This window comes from Aotus nancymaae, unplaced genomic scaffold (genome assembly GCF_030222135.1).
Source record: "Aotus nancymaae isolate 86718 unplaced genomic scaffold, 86718_ANA_hifiasm-v0.15.2.pri h1tg000019l, whole genome shotgun sequence".
In the NCBI taxonomy this organism is placed as follows: domain Eukaryota; kingdom Metazoa; phylum Chordata; class Mammalia; order Primates; family Aotidae; genus Aotus; species Aotus nancymaae.
The window spans coordinates 36,915,863-36,938,814 of NW_026988431.1; the positions used below are offsets into that span (position 1 = coordinate 36,915,863).

General features: G+C 35.9%; 1 protein-coding gene across 9 annotated transcripts in view; it reads right to left on the reverse strand.

Moving 5' to 3' along the window:
• The window catches only part of XRN1 (5'-3' exoribonuclease 1), a 137,867-nt gene that overhangs the window by 69,140 nt on the left and 45,775 nt on the right, over nucleotides 1–22,952 (reverse strand). For all 9 annotated transcript variants that reach the window (XM_064378771.1, XM_064378767.1, XM_021669568.2 and 6 more), the window contains exons 19-27: nucleotides 21,177–21,280; nucleotides 17,951–18,082; nucleotides 15,004–15,166; nucleotides 14,119–14,232; nucleotides 10,938–11,036; nucleotides 8,714–8,829; nucleotides 8,017–8,163; nucleotides 3,873–3,962; nucleotides 3,064–3,199 (exon numbers count right to left, since the gene is read on the reverse strand). In XM_064378771.1, coding sequence (XP_064234841.1) covers nucleotides 3,064–3,199; nucleotides 3,873–3,962; nucleotides 8,017–8,163; nucleotides 8,714–8,829; nucleotides 10,938–11,036; nucleotides 14,119–14,232; nucleotides 15,004–15,166; nucleotides 17,951–18,082; nucleotides 21,177–21,280 — 1,101 coding nt within the window. The remainder of the gene's footprint in view (nucleotides 1–3,063; nucleotides 3,200–3,872; nucleotides 3,963–8,016; nucleotides 8,164–8,713; nucleotides 8,830–10,937; nucleotides 11,037–14,118; nucleotides 14,233–15,003; nucleotides 15,167–17,950; nucleotides 18,083–21,176; nucleotides 21,281–22,952) is intronic.

Genomic DNA, 22,952 nt, shown 5'->3' on the forward strand with positions numbered 1-22,952 from the left:
TCTTCCATTTGCAAGGTAAAGGGAAAATGTGTGAAACATTTTAGAAAGCTCTGAATCCAAATGGGTTAAAATTGAGGGGCTTAAGGTTTTAAACATTTTTTAATTGGAAAACTCACCTCAAAAATGATAGTGAACAAACTGATTTCACTCTACATTGAAAGACAATTAAAAAGAAATACAGGGGCCGGGCGCGGTGGCTCAAGCCTGTAATACCAGCACTTTGGGAGGCCGAGGCGGGTGGATCACGAGGTCGAGAGATCGAGACCATCCTGGTCAACATTGTGAAACCCCGTCTCTATTAATACAAAAAAAAATTAGCTGGGCACGGTGGCGCGTGCCTGTAATCCCAGCTACTCAGGAGGCTGAGGCAGGAGAATTGCCTGAACCCAGGAGGCGGAGGTTGCGGTGAGCCGAGATCGCGCCATTGCACTCCAGCCTGGGTAACAAGAGCAAGACTCCGTCTCAAAAAAAAAAAAAAAAAAAAAGAAATACAGGCTTTCTCTCTTCAGCTGATTATCAATGACCCTTCAAAAATCAAACTCTTGGCTCTGAGCCATATATTTTTTTCTAAAGAGAAAAAGAGTCATCTAGTGGTGATTTTCTAGACTATAATCACAGCTCTTCAGTATGTGATAGGAAAATTTAAATAATTAATAAAAGCATCTAAGCATTATTAGGCATTAATAATAGCTAGGCATTATTAGAAGTCATTTACTCAGTATTAACTCAGTTAATCTTTTTGAGGACCCTATGAGGCAGGTATTATTTTATTGTAATTTTACCAATGAGGAAACAGAGTTATGGAAGGAAAGGTTAAGTATCTTGCCAGGGTTATTAATATTAAAAAACTGACCCAAAGGATTATAAATCATTCTACTATAAAGACATATACAAAATGTATGTTTATTGTGGCACTCTTCATAACAGCAAAGACTTGAAACCAACCCAAATGCCCATCAATGATAGACTGGATAAAGAAAATGTGGCACATATATACCATGGAATACTATGTGGCCATAAAAAAGGATGAGTTCATGTCCTTTGCAGGGACATGGATGAAACTGGAAACCATCATTCTCAGCAAACTGACACAGGAACAGAAAACCAAACACCGCATATTCTCACTCATAAGTGGGCGTTGAACAATGAGAACACATGGACACAGAGAGGGGAACATCACACAGCGGGGCCTGGGGGGTGGGGGGCTGGGGGAGAAATAGCAGGGGGTGTGGGGATTGGGAAGGGATAGCATTAGGAGAAATACCTAATGTAGATGATGGGGTGATGGATATAGCATACCACCACCATGGCATGTGTAGACCTATGTAACAAACATGCGTGATCTGCACGCGTACCCCAGAACTTAAAGTATAATTTAAAAAAAAAACTGATTCAAACTCAGAGGATAGGGGAGACAGCTCCAGAACCCGGTTCTTAACTTATTCTGCAATTAGTTCGAACAAGAGAATGCTGTATTAGAAAAGCAATAACATGTTAATAAAAAGGGCAAATTTGTGAAAAGTGACATCAAACATTGAAAAAGGCAATATAATAAATTCATTTTCTATAGACAAAATATGCACTCAAAGTTTACTGCCTTAAAAAAAAGTGAGACCTAAAAAACAGGAGAGATCGTGGATTTCAAAAATTTTTAGTAACTCAATGAGTGTATGAGTAAGAAAAGTACATTTTAGGCCGGGCATGGTGGCTCACACCTGTAATCCCAGGACTTTGGTAGGTCAAGGCGAGCAGATCACCTGAGGTCACAAGTTCGAGACCAGCCTGGCCAACATGGTGAAACCTAGTCTCTATTAAAATTACAAAAATTAGCTGGGCATGGTGGCAGGTGCCTGTAATCCCTGCTACTCAGGAGGTTGAGGCAGGAGAATCGCTTGAACCTGAAGGTAGAGGTTGCAGTGAGCTGATATCGTGCCACTTCACTCTAGTCTAGGTGACAGAGTGAGACTCCATCTCAAAAAAAAAAAAAAAGTACATTTTAGAATTGATTATCAAAAGTCAATTATATTTTTTTGTTTTACAAAAAGATGAACTGTCTCTTTAAAGAATGTAGTTAGAAGCTGGGCGTGGTGGCTCATGCCCCTGTAATCCCAGCACTTTGGGAGGCCAAGGTGGATGGATCACCTGAGGTCAGGAGTTCAAGACCAGCCTGGCCAACATGGCAAAACTCCATCTCTACTAAAAAATACAAAAATTAGCCGGGTGTGGTGGTGGGTGCCTGTAATCTTAGCTACTTGGGAGGCTGAGGCAGGAGAACTGCTTGAACCCAGAAGGCGAAGGTTGCAGTGACCTGAGATCAAGCCACTACACTCTCTAGCCTGGGCAACAGAGAGAGACTCTGTTTCAAAAAAAAAAAAAAAAAGAATGTAGTTAGAACAGGAAGAAATAGGGGATTATTAATCCTATTCTCAAATTTTCTACTGTGACTAGGATCACAAAATATTAATTCTCAATATCAGAAACACTACAAGGGCATAAAATTTAAATGCTATGGGTTCTGTATATTGAAAATATAATTTTATAAGTTTATAATATTGCATAACACTAATATGTTAATGGTTAATGGCCAGTTCTTAATATAACTTAATTCTTAATATAAATTATAACTTCTTAATATAATTTTTAATATGTTATATTAAGAACTGGCCATTAGTAGTAGTTAATGGCCACATTAGCCATTAACATCTTAGTGTTATACAATATAAATATAATTTGGCATAGCACTATTGGCTATTAATGGTTACTGTAAATGGTTAGAACTTTTTTTTTTTTTAAAGACGGGGTTTCACCATGTTGGTCAGTCTGGTCTTGAACTCCCGACCTCAGGTGATCCGCCCACCTTGGTCTCCAAAGTGCTTGGATTACAGGCATGAGCCACCACGCCTGGCCAGAACATTTTTTAAATTACAGGATTATTTGATACTAAGTAGAATCTCTAAGTATATGTTTTATTTGGTTGAAACACAAATGAATTATTTGTTAAATAATGTATAGTCCATTTAATTCCAGATCTCATCAATAATCTTGGTTACTGAAAGTTAGTACCTTGCACTTTTCGACTTCTTCCTCAATTTTCTCAACAATAGCTGCATCCAGAATTTGTAAATCACAAGAAGAACGAGATAAAGTACTGACAGGATGTCCTTTTAGCCAAGTAATAATTTCTTGAACTTTCTCAGCACTAAAGCAAAAAAAATTTTTTTTTAATTTGATTACAACTTTATCAGGGAAACAAATTATAAAAGACATCAAACTTATATAACTAATAATTAGTCACTGAACTTAATTGGGACTAATTATAAATCTAATGCAAATATGGACATGTTACCTCTCGGTAATTAAAAAACCCACAAAAAGATTAGTTTAAAAGTATTTGTTGATATAAATGAAAGAAAATTTTTTAAGCCCTTAAAGCAAAAATGAAACAATGTAAAAAAAAAAAAAAAAAAAAAAAAGAAGTAAGAAGACACGCCTGTAATCCCAGAACTTTGGGGGACATAGGCAGGAGCATGGCCTGAGCCTAGGAGTTTGAGACCAACCTGGGCAACATGAGATCCTGTCACTACTTTAAAAAACAAAACAAAACAAAAAAAAATCGCCAAATGTAGAGGCATATGCCTATAGGCCCAGCTACTCAGAAAGCTGAAGTAGGAGGATTGTTCGAGTCCAGGGAACCAAGGCTGAAGTGAGCTGTGTTTAAGCCACTGCACTCCAGCCTGGGCAACAGAGTAAGAACCTGTCTCAAAAAAAAAAAACAAGTTATAATATGAAATTCTTGACAAACCAGCTTTATCTGCCTTTGGAAATATTCAACTGAACTATTAGGTAATAAATGTCATAAAAATCTTGCTTACCCATTCTCATTTTCTCCAGGCCAAATGTCATCTTCATAGAACACATCCTCTTGGCTATTTTTGGCTATATAACTAAATAGTTCTGGAGCTCTGGCCAAACAAACAAAAACATTGCCTTAAAATACATATGGTTAACTTCAGATAAACTTCTTATGTAATAATTTCAGATCCTAAAGAGACATATAAAGCATATTGAGGACTATTATAACTGAAAGACTGGTAAGTCAGAGTACTCCTAGGCCCTCAAATCTCCCACTGGCTAAGATTCAAGTCATAAACTCATAATAAACTTCAATTACTGAGTTTACCCTCTTTCATTATAATGACAGCTGATAGACAAAAATGGTATCTACAGGTTCATTTTCTAATTTTCACAACAAAACTAGAGCACTCCACAATACAGCAAATTAAAATCGATTAGAAGCTTCTTCTGATATTCCTTCACACTCCATTTCTTTCTGAAGTGTGCAGGACTTTTGGATACATACAGCAAACTGGACATATGTGCTTATCTTTTGTCCCTCTCCAATCCATTCAAATGACAATATAGTATAAAAAAGAGCATAGAACTAGAGAGACAGTTGAAAAATGAAGCACAGTATCTGGTGGCATATATAACCCATTAAAATTTTAGAAATTGGAAAGTGGATAAATGTTATCTGATTTGACAGACAGGAATAAGCTAAACCCTACACTACCAGTGGGAGGAGGCAATAAGAAGCAATTTGATTTAAAACACAGAACACTCTGAAAAAGCTCAGGAATTATAGGTTCCAGGTATATTTGAAAGTGTGGCATGAGGGTTAGTAAGATTTAAAGTTTGTATACCAAGCAGTTAGAGTGTCATGTGGTTGCCTGCCTATCACCCCAGCATACAACCTGTAACTATATTTTGAAGAGGTCAAATAGGAGATACTCTAGCCTTGTGTATGCCAATCACAGGGAGCTGGGGGTGAGGACGGCACAAGGAGGAGAGGACAAGTGTTATACTGAAAACAGGGAATTAATGAAAGCATAAATACTGTACAACGTGTCACTAGGAAGCAGATTAGGAGGCATATGGTCTCTAGGAATGGACTCTGCAATGGAAATAAGCATGCACGAAGTTTAGTAGAAAGTGCTTATGTGATCAACACCTGTGGAAGGGAAGGGAAAGCAGAATTGGGCACAAGGAGAGGCTGGGCTGTGATTAATTCTCAATGAATTCCTTGGCCAACCCCACAAAGATCTCAAACGGGGATGGCCCTTCAGACTAGCCTTGAAATGGGGCAATCAGAATGTTTAGGCTTCTATACCTCCTTATAGATCAGGCATTGATCTGTGGCTGTTGTAGGAAGGGAAAGCAACTTTAGGTGAGGCAGTTTTCCTCATCCAGGCAATTACTGAAGAGGGCTCACAGCTGAGGACTGTCAGAAAGCAGCATTCCTGCCGCAGGAGGATAGGTCTTTCAGTCTTGAAACATCATCTGGGAGATGTAGCACAGTATCCACTTTGTAACGAAACCCCTTTCCCCGGTTAACTTCCAGAATACTGGCAATCAGTTTTATCCACTACATTCATATCTACTGCCAAGGAAAAGGCTGGAGGCCACCTCTTGGCGAAAGAAAAGATAAACATGCAGGTAGTGATACTAGGAGGTCCTCTGTAGAAACAGTGACGTCCCACCTGATAAGCCCTACCTAAGTACACTGAATTTCCAATCAGCTTTTTAGTGCCTCATTCTTAAATATGATTGGATATCAAATAATCACCAGACAAGAACAACAATAAAAAAACTTTAACATGAAAGAGAGACCAAATCAAAGAGGAAGAATAAAAGCTATTGGAGAAAACAGAAAACAGAAAAAATAGAAGGAAAAATCCTAGAATCCTCTTCAGAGAAATAAATGAAGATATTCCATTGACTGTAAGAACAAGATGCTATATATAGCCAGAGAATAAGGATATACTTTTAGTAAAAATGATTAAATCAAATAGAAATTTTAAATGGTAAACAATAAAGCTGAAAAGATTTCCCAGAGTAGAACAGAAGTATAACAATATAGGAAATGGATGAGGAGAGAGAAAATGAAGAGGATTAATCCAGAAGGTCTAAGATTCAACTAAAAGGATACCCAGAAATAGAAAGCAGAAAAAAATTGTGAGGAGAAAATTATCAAAGAAATAATACAAGACAGATTTGCACAATGGAAGAGCATCAGTTTCAAGCCTGAAAGGGATGAATAGAAGAAGGGGAAAAAAAGACCCATACCAAGGCACACATCCTCACATTATTAAAGATCACCAGTAAAGGAAAGGTGCTAAAAAGATTTCAGAAAATAAAAATAGATCACATACAGAAACTCAGAATCAGAATGGTGAAGGATTTATCAATAGCAATATGGAAATGAAAAGAGAATGGAACAGTGCTTTCAAAATTCTGAGGGAAGTCTGGGTGCAGTGGCTCATGCCTGTAATCCCAGCACTTTGGGAGGCCGAGGCAGGCAGATCATTTGAGGTCAGGGGTTTGAGACCAACATGGTGAAACCCCATCTCAACTAAAAAAAAAAAATTATAAATTTTAGCCAGATGTGGTAGCGGGTGCCCGTAATCCCAGATACTTGGGAGGCTGAGGTAGGAGAATCACTTGAACTGGGGAGGCAGATGTTGCAGTGAGCTGAGATCACGCAGCACTCCAGCCTGGGCAACAGGTCAAGACTCTGTCTCAAAAACAAAAACAAAAACAAAATACTGAAGGAAAATAATCTTCAATCCAGGATTCTATACCCAGGCAAACTATCAATCAACTGCAGGAGAATAAAGACATCTCCAGACATACAAGTTTCCTCAGGAAGCTACTGAAGTAAGTACTCCATCAAAATGGAGATATAAATCAGAAAGAGTGAGGTATGAGAGTCAGAAAATGAAGGAATCCTGTATGGCTGGCTGGTGAAGAGAACCGAATTTCTAGGATGACAGTACCGGGAAACTCCAGAATGAGAGCTGCACAACAGCCCTAGAGAGCAATCAGTTCAAACTGAAGCAGGAAGACAGAAGGTTTAAAAGAAGACTTGAGGAAAATGGAACTGAGCAATGACCTGATCTGTCTGACCACACTGAGTTTTACAGCTATGGCAGAGATTAGGGCTGATTTTTTGTTATGTGAACATAGACAAGCAGCAAATGAAAAAACAGCAGAGAAAACAAAAATGTGTACAAAAAAGGAAACGTAATCTTAATACTCCATAAGGTCGAGCTGTGAACATTTACTTCATTATAATGAAGTAAATCTTTAATAAAGACAATTAAAAATATTGATAAAACTTTAGTGAGAGGGGAAACATGTGTGTGAGGGAATCCAGAATGGTGGTAGTCAAAGAAAGCTGAAGCTCAGAGTAGGAAAGCCACTCATAGTAGAAAATCCATAAATATGTCAAGTTGAAAAATTAAGAAAAAGTAGTTTAAATATGACCTTTTAAAGAAATAAGGAAGTGGACAGAGAAACAATCTAAATTTCCAGATGGTAATACGGGAATGAATTGTGTCCTGCCCCACTCAGAAGTTATAGAATGTGACTTTATTTGGAAATTGGGTTTTTAGTAGACACAGTCAAATAAAATGTGGCCATTAGCATGGGCTCTAATCCAATATTACTGGTGTCCTTATAAAAAGGGGAAATTAGGACACAGAGGCAGGGACATAAAGATGAAAAATGATGTGAGACACCCAGCAAGAACATCAAGTGCAATTTCCTAGATAATTTCAGCAATAGAATTCAATAATTCTAGGATAGTAACCTGTGCAGCTACATAGTTCTAAGAATCAGAAAAATCCACTATGCTAAGAGCTTTGTTTATCCATACCAGTCCTCTCAGTGATGACACAGGTATGCGAAGTAGTGAACAATTTATGATAGTAAGTTAAGAAAATTTTAACTAAGGAAGTCAATTCTCATTGTATTTTTTCTTTTTAATAATATGGTATTTTTTTACTCTATTTTAGCTAGTGGCTATGACATTCCATAATGCAAAATTAAGTTTATATATAACATATGCCAGATTTTACTAATGGAAAATTTGTCCTCTAAAACTAGTATCAGCAAAGCAAAATAAACAGTATTTTCCTAAGATTTTGGATGCCTACTAGGATCTTATTAGGTACTTACCTCTCTAAGTACTCTGCCAGAAGTTGTTCTGCTGCAGATGAATACATCCATTCACTTCCAACTTTCTTAGTATATCCAGGTACCTCCTCATTTTTCTTGTTGAATTTGAGATTTAAACCCACATTTGCTTTATGGTCTCCATGAGGGCTGAATTTAAACCATATATGCACGCATACACACACACACACACACACATGCACGCGCACACACACACACACACATACCAGTTTTAAAATGTTGTTCAAGGAATAAAAGGTTTTGCTTTCAATTCTTAGAAAAGCTCAGTTTTGATTATTCCTCTATATTTTAGTTATTATGGTTATTTCCAAAGTAGCAGTAATTGAAAAACTAGAAGAAAAGCTTCAAAACCCAAGTTAACAAAGCATGTAAATAAATTATGTAATTATAAAGGAAAATGAAATAACAAGATGCAAGGAAATATACTATTGAGGTTCACACACACCCTCTGATACCTTTTTTCAAGGTTCAATTTGTTAGCTGCTAAAAAATAAGAACTGTCTTTTCCAACCACCTAAAACATGTGTCATTCAGATGAAAGATTACCATCAGAGAAATTTATGCATAATTTTAAGACAATTCAGAGCATTTAATAAGAAAATACTGAAATATTAAGCATTTAATCTTTATCATTTAATTTTTCTGCCACTTTAAGTAAATTTCTCTAACATAAACTTACTTTCTCCTAGATCCTCTTCCAATAAAAATACTTCCTGTAAACCTTGAAACAAGGTATCCACTCACTCCAAGGCGACTGGCCAACACATATCCTGGGTTGTACTTTATAGAATATTTCTTTAAATATAAAAACAAAAAGGTCAATTATGGAAACACAAGTTTACATTAAATGTTATTTCTTTACCTTTAAAATCTGGAGATAATCAAGACATCACTAACCATTGGATTGTGGCAATATAAGGATTCTCACTTAGATCCATTTCCCCTTTTTTTTGAAAGGATCTGTAGGCAGAATTTTTCTGCTCCTCTCTCTTTCTCCTTAAAGGACAGAATTCCCAAGGATGGATAAAAGGGAGGGAGGAAATATACAGTTTGTGAAACTGTCTCAAGAAATAAACTCTACTGTAAGTACTAAATGGCAAACTCCACAGGCAAGTTTTTTGTTTTTGTTTCTACTAATTTTCATATTCCAAGCAGGGCCTAGCAAAGTATTTGGGACAAAATGAGGCCTCAATAATTATTAGACTGAATTAAAAAATAGGTTTGTCATCAAAATAGTTGCTACTGAGAAAAATTACAAGTGTCCTTCACATATGGATATAAGTAATATTGTCTTCCCCTAATATTTACTATCATATGAAAATATACAAGTATGTATAGACCTATAATTAATACAGTCAATGAAATGTAACCTTAATTTATATATTTAAGGGAAGAAAACATATTGTCACATTAAAAGAAAAAGTAACAGCTCATATAATATTTAACCAGGAAGCAAATGATTCATGAATCCAATACTAACTAGGATAAACTACCATATACTCCTAACATCATGTACATAACAATAAAACATACTTAAGAAAGTCATCAGATTTAGCAATAATATAATACAAATCAGGTATGCTTTCCAGAATAGATGGAAGAATAAGATAGGAGGTCTCAATCATAAGCAGCAACACTTTTCTAACAAGCATTTGGAAATGTGTAGAGGCACATTTAATTACAATAATTGGCATGGGCTTCTAGCACTTAACGCCCTTGAGCCAAAGATGCCAACTATTCTGCCATATACAAAACAGTTGTATTTAATACATAATTGTCCTGCCCAAATTGCCAGTAGTACTCCTTTTGAGAAATAATGGGTTTTGCTGTAATTTAAAACTAATTAAAACCATCACAAACATCCTAGAAAATATAAAATAAGTAGCTGAGAATACTGTGGTAGAAAAATAAGGCAGCTTGAGTGAATGTAAAAAGAAAGAAACTAAACTGGAGAAGGCATGCCCATCAACACTGCATACTATTATACAGTATATAGAGCCATCTAGGCTCTTCTAGATCTAGAAAGAGCTGGGGATGAAGGAACACAAGTCCTTTAAGCTTCACTGATTCCCAGAACAAAACTCCAGCTACTTTATCTAATGGGCCACTCTCCTGGTTTCCTGACTATGCTGTCTAAATTTGTTCTTCCACAGGCACCAGATGGTAAGATTTTAGGAATGACTGCCTTTCATACATAAAGTTTCCTAATGGGTGTGGTGATACCTAAATGCCTTAAATTCATTTCACAGGAAGAAAGCTTTAGATTTTACCATTAGTGGGGGGAAAAAGCCTAAATAGCAATAGCTGGCTGATTGTGAATTAATTTTAGCTAAGTTAATTATCCAACCAATTAATAAGAACAAATGACAGTAACAGAACCTTCCGTCTACTTTAACAGGAGAAAAGAAAGCCACTGGAAATTTTTGGTGAGAAAGTTCTGAAAAAGATGCTGTGAACTTAAATGCAATTTCCCAATATTCTTTAGGGTTGAGATTGTTCATTCTTAGCTGTGTAGATACATACAACCTTTGCAGAAAGGCCATTTGTCACTTACAACTAAAAATGCAGGCTCTGAATTATTATTAAAAGTTTAAAACACATAAATCTATTCCCAGAGGGTATGTTAATCAATGTGCCTCTCATAAGCTTGAACACAATAATGCCTAACAATCACTAGAAATTAATAATGGGATTTCAGTGATTTTCCCCCACAAAGATCTACATAAATTTTTGAGCACAGATTCCACACTTATTTTTAAATAATACTAGATGCAACTGGGAGACAGAATCTAATGAGTATTAAATATAATATTTGAAATAAATGCAAAGGAAGTGGCAAAAATATCCTAATATTTTAAAAGTTTATCAATTCTAACCGAAACAATACAAACTACTTTACTCACATGCTGGTTCTGTATTAAAGCATCAAGATTGGGTTCACATGGAATGCTGAAAATGACACGAATCCTACCTTCTGTAATCACATCACCTGAATCCTGAACCTTAGGGAAAAAAAAAAATCACTGTATATTTTAGTCTCTTTCAGAATATTTTATTTTTTAACTTATTTAAACACTATTATTTTTAAAATACATTATGACAAGTTGGACAATGAAAATTCTCTTGAAATTTCTAAGTGGGTATAATACTGTAAATTTTCATCACTGTATCATTGCTTTAATGGTTGTTATTAATCTTTTCTTTTTGAGACAGGATCTCATTCTGTCTGAAGAGATCAGGTGCATTCAGGGTGGTATGGCCGTAGACAGGCTCTCACTCTGTCATTCAGGCTAAAGTGGTGGGATCAAGGCTCACTGCAACCTTGAACTCCTGGGCTCAAGCAATCTTCCTGCCTTGGTCTCCCAAAGTGGTAGGATAATAGTAGGTGTAAGCCATTGCACCTGGCCAATCTTTTTTTTTTTTTAACAACAGGGTCTTGCTCTGTCATCTAGGCTGGAGTGTAGTGGTGCTATCATGGCTTGCTGGCTTGCAGCCCAGGCTTCCTGGGCTCAAATGATCTTCCCACCTCGGTTTCCCAAGTAGCTGGAACTACAAGTGTGAACCACCAAGCCCGATTCATTTTTTGCAGAGAAAGGATTTTGCCATGTTACTCAGGCTGGTCTCAAACTCCTGGCCTCAAGCAATCTCACCCACCTTGGCCTCCCAATGTGGCTTGGATTACAGGTGTGTGCCACTTGCTTGGCCCAATCATTCTTTTTTAAATTAACTTTTTATTTGCAAATAATTTCAAAGTACCAAAAAGTTGCAAAACTAAAAACACTACAAAGAACACATTTATGAACATTACAAATGAAAACATTTATCCAGGCTGGGTGTGGTGGCTCACGCCTGTAATCCCAGCACTTTGGGAGGCCGAAGCAGGTGGATCAGTTGAGGTCAGGAGTTCACAGCCTGGCCAACATGGCAAAACCCGGTCTCTACTAAAAATACAAAAATTAGCCAGGAGTAGTGGTTCATGACTATAATCCCAGCTACTTGGGAGGCTGAGGCAGGAGAATCACTTGAATCCAGGAAGCGGAGATTGCAGTGAGCATAGATCTGCCACTGTATTCCAGCCTGGGTAATACAGCCAGACTCTGTCTCAAAAAATAAAAAGAAAAAAAAATTATCCAGATTCACCTGTTGTTAGCATTGTAAAACAAATGGCTTTAACATCTGTGTACTGTGTGTGTATTTATATATACATAGTTATCTTTCTGAACCCTTTTAGTATATATTACATACATCATGTCCCTGACCTCTAAATATTTGTTTATATTTCCTAAGATAGATATTTTACTATATAATCACAGTATAGTTAAGTATATAAATTTACATTAACATAATACTTTTATCTAAGCTATCATCCATATTTCCATTTTGTCAGCTGACCTAATAATGTCCTTTATAGAACTCTTTTCTTCCTTTATTACAGGATCCAGAGTAGGATCAGATATTATATTTGTTTATCTCTTTAGCATCCTTTAATCTAAAATGTATCCACAGCCTTTCTTTGTTTTTCATAACACTAACCTTTCAATTTTATGTTAAGTTATTGCTTTTTTTGTATATTTTTTTTTTAGACAGAGTCTCACTGCGTCATGCAGGCTGGAGTGCAGTGATGTGATCTCAGCTCACCACAACCTCTGCCTCCCAGGTTCAAGCAATTCTCATTTTCAGCCTCTCAAGTTGCTGGGAATACATGCACATGTTATCATACCCAGCTAATTTTATAAATTTAGTAGAGATGAGGTTTTGCTGTGTTGGCCAGGCTAGTCTCGAACTCCTGGCCAGAATACTGCATAGATGATGTGTCCTTCACAGGGTATTACATCTGGAGGTACACAATGTTCGTCTCTTTTAATGCAATGCTAACTTTGATTATACCATCAAGATGTTGATTAATTTCTTCCCTGCATAATTACAGTTTTTGTTTCCCTTGCAGCAAACTAATAGTCTGTAGGAAATACTTTCTAAGACCGTGCAAATATCCTGCTCCTGATTAAAAAAAAAAATTCCCCCTAGATTTACTTCCCAGTGATGATTCTTACATGATTCAATCCTTATCATAATGGTTGCAAAATGGTGTTTCAACTGCAGCACTCCCTCCAAATTTACTTCTGACATGTTACTATCAACAAGAGCCCTTCCTTTCCCTATTTATCCTTTTACTATCACTATAAAATCATGAATTCCTGTCTCCCCCTTAATGGTTAATAATTCTTTACTGAATTTAATTATTTTGTTACTCAAAGTATCCGAGATTTGGCCAGTGGTAATACCTTTAACCTGGTTCCTGTGTTTACACGACAAACTCCTAGCATTCTTTTGAGCACTTCCTTACTTTCTGGCATAACAAGATGTTCCAGGTTCATATTGTATCCTCCCTGGCCCAGATCCAGAATCAGCAATTTCTCTGAAAAGTGCTTTTCCTTTTAATGAGGTATGAAATTAGAAGATCTGGGTGTTACATGTGCTCATTGTGCTAAGGTGTCTTTGCTTCTTATCCCTTTGAGCAAATAGAGCTAGAAAATACATGTACATATAGAACATATGCATACATGTATATACACATATACATGTGCCTATATACACAGATATACAAACATATACACATATTTTAGAAACCATGAGTTCACACTAATACGTCCGAATCTGTCCTTATGGGTTCTTTTTTGCTTTCTCCCATGCCACATTTGCATATACCCTTTGCCATTTAGGAACTGAAGTTCCTCAAATATGAACACATTTACAAATTCACTCAAGCCTATTACATGTCTAAAAGAGTTTCAAATTTGCTTCATCCATACCACTACAATAAACAAAATTGCTTAAAAAAAAGAGATCAGCATTTGAACATACTATCTCTTGATCCTAATCTGCTCAAGACTAAAGCTAGATAGTCTTTAGTCTTAGATATACAGTCTTTAGATATATAAGTCAAATACTGTGTTTGTAAGTTACATGGATAAATTCATTTTTTTTCCTTCATCATTATATTTTAATTTAAACCTAAATGAAGAGAAGGTAAATAACTGCTTGAAACTAGAGAAAAATGTATCAGTAACAATGATGGAAACTAACTTCTCCAGTGCAGCCATAATAGGGAGTTCCCAGCATAAAGACGATACTTCTCAGAGGAAACAAATCATCCAATGTTTTGATATTGGAGAAACGGGAGTCAAAAGCTCGGATGTCCTACATAAAATAAAACATAAAAGTAAATCATCTTAGTCAAAATTTTTATAGATGGAATATCAAGTTTTTTTCCTATGGGATTATGACTATGCTGTTTATAAATGTCAATGTGAAGATTTTTATACATAATGCTAACAGCTAAAATTTGACTGGTTATATGGCAGGCACTCTTCTATGTCCTTCATATATCTATTGAGTTTATTTCATCCTCAAGACAAACCTCTGTGGCAGAGACCATTATTAGCCTCACTTTACAGATGAGAAAATGGGGCACAGAATGGGGATGAATCTTGTCCAAGGTCATGCAGCTAAGAAGCCAACTCAGGTAGCCAGTGCTCTGAGTCACTTAGTCACTATACTGTACTATAACACCACAAATTATAGGATCACTACATACTTCAAAATTTTTTGTCCTTTTATCATATCTAACATAATAAACACAAAAGCAAATGCCTTTTATATTTATTAGATTATTTAAGACAAATATTTTTGAAGAATAAAAACATAAAATTCAAGGGTATAAGTTAATGCTGGGGTTTTTTCTTTTAGAGAGAAAGCCCTTAAAAAAGCATAAAAGACAAGTTTCCTAACTACAAATAATGAGTGAGTCAGCATGTAATACTTCTTATAAAGAATAAGGTATTTTGTAAATTATATTAAATAATCTCTATTATACATTGCTGAATTAATTTATATTAATATATCATCTTTTGGTTATACAATGTATAATAGTGTACATTAAGATAGAATTGAAACTTGATATAGACTCACCTTGACAATAGTTTGATAAACAAAAGGAACAACTTGTTTTGACCACTGTTTCTCTAGACGAACTTCACCATTTTGATTTATTTGATATTTACGACCTGTGAGTAACTGACCATATACAACTGCAGATGTCTCATTTATTATTATTCCTTTTCTTCTCAGGTAACTAAAAGAAAGAAAAATGAAATATATATATGAATGAGTATGCAGATATTCTAGGATGATAATCATCATCTGAACTATCAACTCATAATCAAAGGTGCAAATAAACTTTATTTTTTAATTTTTTTTTTAGATGGAGTCTCGCTCTGTTGCTCAGGCTGGAGTGCAATAGCACAAACTTGGCTCACTGCAACCTTCGCCTAACGGGTTTAAGCAATTCTACTGCCTTGGCCTCCCAAGTAGCTGGGACTACAGGCGCATGCCATCATGTCAGGCTAATTTTTGTATTTTTAGTAGAGATGGGGTTTTACCATGTTGGCCAGGATGGTCTCAATCTCTTGACCTTGTAATCCACCTGCCTTGGCCTCCCAAAATGCTGGGATTACAGGCATGAGCCACCGCACCCAGCCTAAATATGCTAGCAGTTTTAGGTACTTAACTTGAGACTTTTTATATTATTTATTTTACTCTGTGGATACTTCTCCAACTGTCTATGCGATTAAATAAGAACTCATAGAGCTAATAAGAAACTCCTGTTCTCACATCCACTAGGATGGCGATAATTAAAAAACAGTGAAAAAAAATAAGTTTTGGTGATGATGTGGAGAAACTGGAACATTTGTACATTGCTGGTGGGACTGTAAAATGGTGCAGCTGCTGTGGAAAACAGTTTGGCAGTTCCTTAAAAAGCTAAACATATAACTAACACATGACCCAACAATTCTACTTCTAAGTATTCCAACTCCCCCAAATTGGAAACAGGTACTCAAACAAACATTGATACACAAATGTTCATAGCGGCACTATTCAAAGAGTCAAAAAGTAGAAACAATTCAAATGTTCACAAATGAATGAATGGATAAACAAAAGGTGGTATATCCATACAATGGAATATCATTCAGTCATAAAAAGGAATAAGCACTGACATATGCTACAATGTGTATGAACTTCAAAAGCATGCTAAATGAAGGAAGCCTGACACAAAAGGCCATATATCATGATTCCATTTACATGAAACATCAGAATAGGTAAATATATGAAGACAGCAAATATAATAATAGAGGTGGCCAGGAGTATGTTTGATAGTCTTTCCAATCTAAAGTAATTCAGACAGCCTCCTGTTCTTTTAGATAAAAGTTTACTGGAACATAGTTGTCCATTCACTTCCTGTCTATGGCTGCTTTTGTGTTACATGGTAAAGTTGAGTAGTTGTGACAGGCACTGTAAAGTCTACAAAGCCTAAAATATTTATTATCTGGCCTTTACAGAAGAAGTTTGCTGACCTTTGATCTAAATATGTAATCATTCTTCATTAAGGAATATTTTCTTATCTCCTTTCCATTTTCTTTTTCTAGAACTCTTTATGTGAAGTACTGTGAATAGTTTTTTTTCCAATTAAAGGAGTCTTATTTTAAATTAAAATAAAATCTATTCATTCAAACAATTACTGAGTGCCTATGCACTAATGAATAAATTAGAATAAAGAGGTGACAAAAACAGGTATGCTCTCTATCCTTATGGAGCATAGTATCTAAAGAAAGAGTTATTAATCATACAAGTAAGTTTATTATTATGGCTTTATTTATGTGCTACAAAAGACAATTTAGAATGATATAAACTATGATGGGGTATCTAATTTATACTGTTGGGAGATAAAAATATGTTCTACCTCTGGAGAGCTATGTTTATCTCCTTTGGTGTTGGATGGTTTCTCATGGTCTTTGAATGTTTTCCCTGTTTATTCATCTTTGAATAAGGATATTATGGCCTGGTATTAGCCCCAAAATTAGAGAGAAGGAATATCCTTGAATTCTCCAAAAGCTTATCCACGGATAGAAAGGCTGATGAATATACATTTAACAAAACATTGCATGCACCACTGCCAACCTCTTGAATTCTGCTTTTGTTTTGGGAATTCCAGTGTATAGATAGCAAAAGAAAGATGCTGTTGGGATGGGATCATGGGACACAAACCAGAGGGTGATCCTGAAAACCAGCATTCCAAGGTGGTTTAGCATCTCAGTTTGGCTGCATTCTAAGCCCTGGGGAATACGGAGCTTGGGTGGAAGAGAATAAAGGAAATGGGGAATGGGAGATGAGAAACAAAAGAGGGTTTTTCTTTCAATTTTCATGACTTAACATGTGGCCAAAAAACTCAATGGCCTTACACAGTTAGTGAAAATAGCTCTCAAAATCAGGCAATATATTAAGTGCTATTCCTAGTATTACATGATTGTGTCATGTTCTATAGTTCATTAAGTATTTCAGTGACAAACTGGGTGAGGCCATAACTACTGTTAACCAGATACTATTTTAAATTAGAACTCATTACTTTCTTTCGAACTCAGGATAAAGGTGTAATTAGTATTCAGAGTAACTGCTATGTTAAGGGGAAAATAAGTTAGAGAATGAGTACATTAAAATGGATTTTAGAGGCCGGGCGCGGTGGCTCAAGCCTGTAATCCCAGCACTTTGGGAGGCCGAGGCGGGTGGATCACGAGATCAAGAGATCGAGACTATCCTGGTCAACATTGTGAAACCCCGTCTCTACTAAAAATACAAAAAATTAGCTGGGCACGGTGGCGCGTGCCTGTAATCCCAGCTACTCAGGAGGCTGAGGCAGGAGAATTGCCTGAACCCAGGAAGCGGAGGTTGCGGTGAGCCGAGATCGTGCCATTGCACTCCAGCCTGGGTAACGAGAGCGAAACTCCGTCTCAAAAAAAAAAAAAAAAAAAAAAAAAAAATGGATTTTAGTTCTATGATCTTAAATACTTTTAATGACACTCACTGTTCTGAAATTCCTTGTATTTCTTTTGCCCAGTTAGATTGTTCTTTATCTCCAAGATGGATCACTTTAGATGGTGGGGCAGTTCTTCCTGAGTAAAGCTTCTGTGTTCCTGGAGGTTCTTCCAAGTAAAACCTTAAAAGTTAAAATGAAAATTATATAACCAAAATGTTCTGGTTTAATATAGAGTTCTAGTAGTGTGACTCTTCCAAATGAAATATTTTTTCACATGGCATAATAGCAAAAAATCCTACAACTGTAATGTAAATTACAGAACTATAATAATTACAGTTCCTTTTATAAACTATAATATAAATTATAGAACAAGGGCTTGTTAAAAATTTCCTTCAAATTTTAAAAGCATGGGAAGTACAGAGGAGGAAGACAAAGAAAAGTTGGTTAATACAAAGTTAGATAGAAGTAATAAGTACTGGTGTTCTATAGCAACAGTAGGTTGACTATAGTTAACAAATTAGTGTATGAAAATAACTAGAACAGACTCAAAATGTTCCCAACACAAAGAAATAAGTGTTTGAGGTAATGGATACCTAATTAATTTGAAAATTACATGTTATATGCATGGATCAAAATACCACATGTATTCTATAAATATGTACAATTATTATGTATTAAAAAAATTTAAGGTTGAGTGTGGTGGCTCATGCCTCTAAGTACAGCACTTTGGGAGGCCAAGGTAGTAGGACTGCTTAAGGTTAGAAATTCAAGACCACCCTGCAACATATTGAGACCCTGTCACTACAAAGAAAAAAAAAATATGCCAGGCATGGTAACACATATCCGTAGTCTCTACTACTTGGGAGGCTGAGATGGGAGGATCACTTGAGCCCAGGAGTTTGAGGCTGCAGTGAACTATGACTGTCAATGCACTCTAGCCTGGGTGACAGAGCAAGACCTGGTCTCTCCCAGTCAGTCAGTCAATACAATTTAAAAGCGAATAGAAAGTATTTATTTATTTATTTATTTTTTAAAGAGAAGGGGTCTCATTCTGTCACACAAGCTGGAGTACAGTGGAGTGATCATAGCTCATTGCAGCCTCAAACTTCTGGGCTCAAGCAATCCTCTTGCCTCAGCCTCTTGAGTAGCTAGGACTACAGGTGCACACCACTATGCCTGGCTAATGTTTTTATTTTTTGCAGAGACAGAGTCTCACTATGATGCCCAGGCTGGTCTTGAACTCCTGGCTTTAAGAGATCCTCCCACCTTGGCCTTGCAAAGTGCTGAGATTACAGGTGTGAGCCACCACACCTGGCCCCTACAGAGTATTTTAGCCAAAGAAGTTTAACCTGAATCGAATCAAGCTACTAGCCCTAACTTCCAGCTTACAGGAAATATGTGGGATAGAGGAAGAAGTTAAATGACACTAAGAGGAAACAACAGGGTAAATCCAGAATTCTACAAAATAACTGGCTGTCCTCAACTCTACAAATAAAGAAAATATATTCTAAGATATAAAATCAATATAAAAAATCAATTGTATTTTTATGTACTAGCTGGGGAAACAAATTTATAACATTCATATTTACTCCAAGAAAAATTACATACTTACCTATAAGTCTAACAAAACATGTACCTGATCAGTATGATGAAGAAAAAACACTGATGAAAGAACTCAAAGATCTAAATAAATGAAGAGATATATTGTGTTCACGGATAAGAATATTCAACATAGTTAAATCTCCCTGGATTGAGCTATAGGTTTACAATTCCTATCAAAATCCCTCCAAGATTTTTTGGAGATATAGGAAAATTCTAAAATTTATATGAAAAGGTAAAGGATCTAAAATAGCTAAAACAATTCTGAAAAACAAAAAACAAAAAACAAAAAAAAAAAGACGTAAAGTTGAAGGAATCACACTACCTGATGTTAAGACTTATAACACAGTAATCAAGCCAATGTGTTATTGGCATAAAAACAGACGTATAGATCAATGGAAGAGAATGGAGAGATCAGAAATCGACGCACACAAACGTGGCCAACTAACTTTCGACAACGGTGCAAAATAATCCAATGGAAGAAGCACAGTCTTTTAAACAAATGACGTTGGAGCAATTGAATATTCAGACAAATATATGAAACTAGATCTAAACCTTATACCTTATACAAAAATTAATTCAAAATGGATTACTGATTTCATGTAAAATGAGGTAAACCTATAAAACTTTTCAAAGAAAATATCGAAGAAAAATCTTTAGAACCTGGGGCTAGATTAAGAGCTCTCAGGCCACGCGCGGCGGCTCACACCTGTAATCCCAGCACTTTGGGAGGCCAAGGTGGGTGGATCACCTGAGGTCAGGAGTTCAAGACCAGCCTGGCCATCATGGTGAAACCCCATCTTTTAAAAAAAAAGAGCTCTCAGACATGACACCAAAAGCATAAAACAATAAATCAGATTTCATCAAAAAGGTAGGGAAATTAAATTCTGATGATTAAAAAACAATCCTCAAGATTTTATACATAAAAGCAGATACCAACAAAGGAAAAAACAATACTGGCATTGACTTCTCATCAACAACATTACATAAAATACCATAATGGAGAGATGTATGCAGAGCTCTAAGAGAAAAGAAAAAGAAACTGGGCCTCCCAAAATTCTAAATCTGTATGTGAATCAAAAAAAAAAAAAAGTGTAATAACTCAAAATCAAAAAACAAAGTATCTACCCATCTTCTCTGAAAAAAATTTATTTCAGAAAATTCTAGCCATATGAAAAATAAAATAAAAGAAGTCAAGAAGACAAAGTTTATATAAAATAATGGTAAAAATGACAAAAAATAATCTAAATATTTACTGATATAAATGATTGTGAATTTCAATAAAATGTTAAGATTTTTTTCTTAGAAAAGAATGAAACCCAGGTGGGGCAGGGTAAAGGGAAGGTTACATATGCTGTCAATTCTTGTCAGAAAGAGAAATGTATTTGCTAATTAACATAATGATAACCACTTTTAGAGAAGAATTAGGACATAGAACTTCCAAGCAGTTAAAAGGGAAGAAAATAACATATGCAACTAAAATATCTCAAGAGAGGCAAAATAAACTGTCAATAATGTTTGAACTTCAAGTGGTGCCATTAGATGACTTTCATTTTTGGTATAGAGTGTAAATGTTCTCAACATAATTTTGGCAGTTAAAAAATGAATCAATAAAAGCCATCCAAGTAACAAAGCAAATATATGTTAGAAAAATTATAAATCACATCTTACTTACTTAGTTTCTCCATCTGATACAGCCACAACTCTAGCTTCCTCAAGGTGAGGCCAATTAACAAAGACAGATTTTCCAAGCACTGATGAAGCTACATTTTCTATGATCTTAAAGTGAAAGAAGCAAAGTTCATTCACGATTTCAGGTCCAAGAGAAAACTTTACATAGGCAAAATCTTTCAGTCTCTATTTGTTTTTTAAATTCTAAAATGAACAAGTTGGGGCCGGGTGTGGTGGCTCACACCTGTAATCTGAGAATTTGAAGTCCAGAGTTCAAGACCAGCTTGGCAAATATGATGAAACCCCGTCTCTACTAATAATACAAAAATTAGCCAGGCGTGGTGGCACGGGCCGTAGTCCCAGCTACTTGGAGGTAGAGGCAACAGAACTGCTTGAACCCAGGGGGTGGAGGTTGCACTGAGGTGAGACTGCGCCACTGCACTCCAGGCTGGGTAACAGAGCAAGGTTCCATCTCAAAAATAAATAAATAAATAAATAAATAAAATGAACAACTGGATTAGTTACTTTACAAAATTCAATCTTCCATCCAGGTGTAAAATTCTGTCATTCTAATTAGGCTCAAGATTATCTTGCTTATTTTTTTATGGTTACTGAGAAAAGTAAAAAGAACAGCAGAAATATCCAGGAAAGAACATGGTTTCATATCAAATAGTCAATTATTTAAAAGAGGATCTAAGAAATACAATCTCATTTTAGTTTATGGCTGGTGTGATGAAAAAACAATATTAGACTTAAAATCAGGAGACACAGGTCCAAATCTGGGTTCTACCACTTTTTCAGCTGTAGAATCTTTGGCATATCATTTAATCCCACTGAGTCTCAGTTTTCTTTTTTGAGGAAAAAGAAGAACATCTACCTTACAATGTTGAGGATAAAAGAAAATCATATACATGAAAGCTTTCATAAACCATAAAATGATCTATAAATATTCTGTAGGAAATAATATCTTAAGTAAAAAATTCTAGTTTTAAGAAACTGTATTATCCAATTCAATTTAACCATGTTGGCTGAACAACAACAACTTTGTGGTAGAAACTGAAGTTTAAATACAAATTTTCATTCATCTTTTTTGTTTATTATTCTTAATCATTACTAACAATTTATTTTAACAATTAGAGATAAACTATTTTTAGACTTTTTTGGGGTAACTTTTATTTTGATACTTAGACATTTCTTACTTTGAACATGTAAAACAATAGAATATCTATTCTGATAAATAAAACAATTTTAACATTAAAACTAGGCTCCCTCAGTTATCCTTTTCCCTTCTTTTTTTTTTTTAATTGCATTTTAGGTTATGGGGTACATGTGAAAAACATGCAAAGTTGTTGCATAGGTGCATTCATGGCAGTGTGATTTGCTGCCTCCCTCCCCCTCACCCATATCTGGCATTTCTCCCCATGCTATCCCTCCCCAACTACCCCCCCCCCCGTGTCCCCCACTCCTCCGCAACAGACCCCCGTGTATAGTGCTCCCCTCCCTGTGTACATGTGTTCTCCTTGTTCAACACCCTCCTATGAGTGAGAACATGTGGTGTTTGGTTTTGTGTTCTTGTGTCAGTTTGCTGAGAATGATGGTTTCCAGGTTCATCCATGTCCCTACGAAGGACGCGAACTCCTCGTTTTTAATGGCTGCATAATATTCCATGGTGTATATGTGCTACATTTTTCCTGTCCAGTCTATCATCGATGGGCATTTGGGTTGGTTCCAGGTCTTTGCTATTGTAAACTGTGCTGCAATGAACATTCGTGTGCATGTG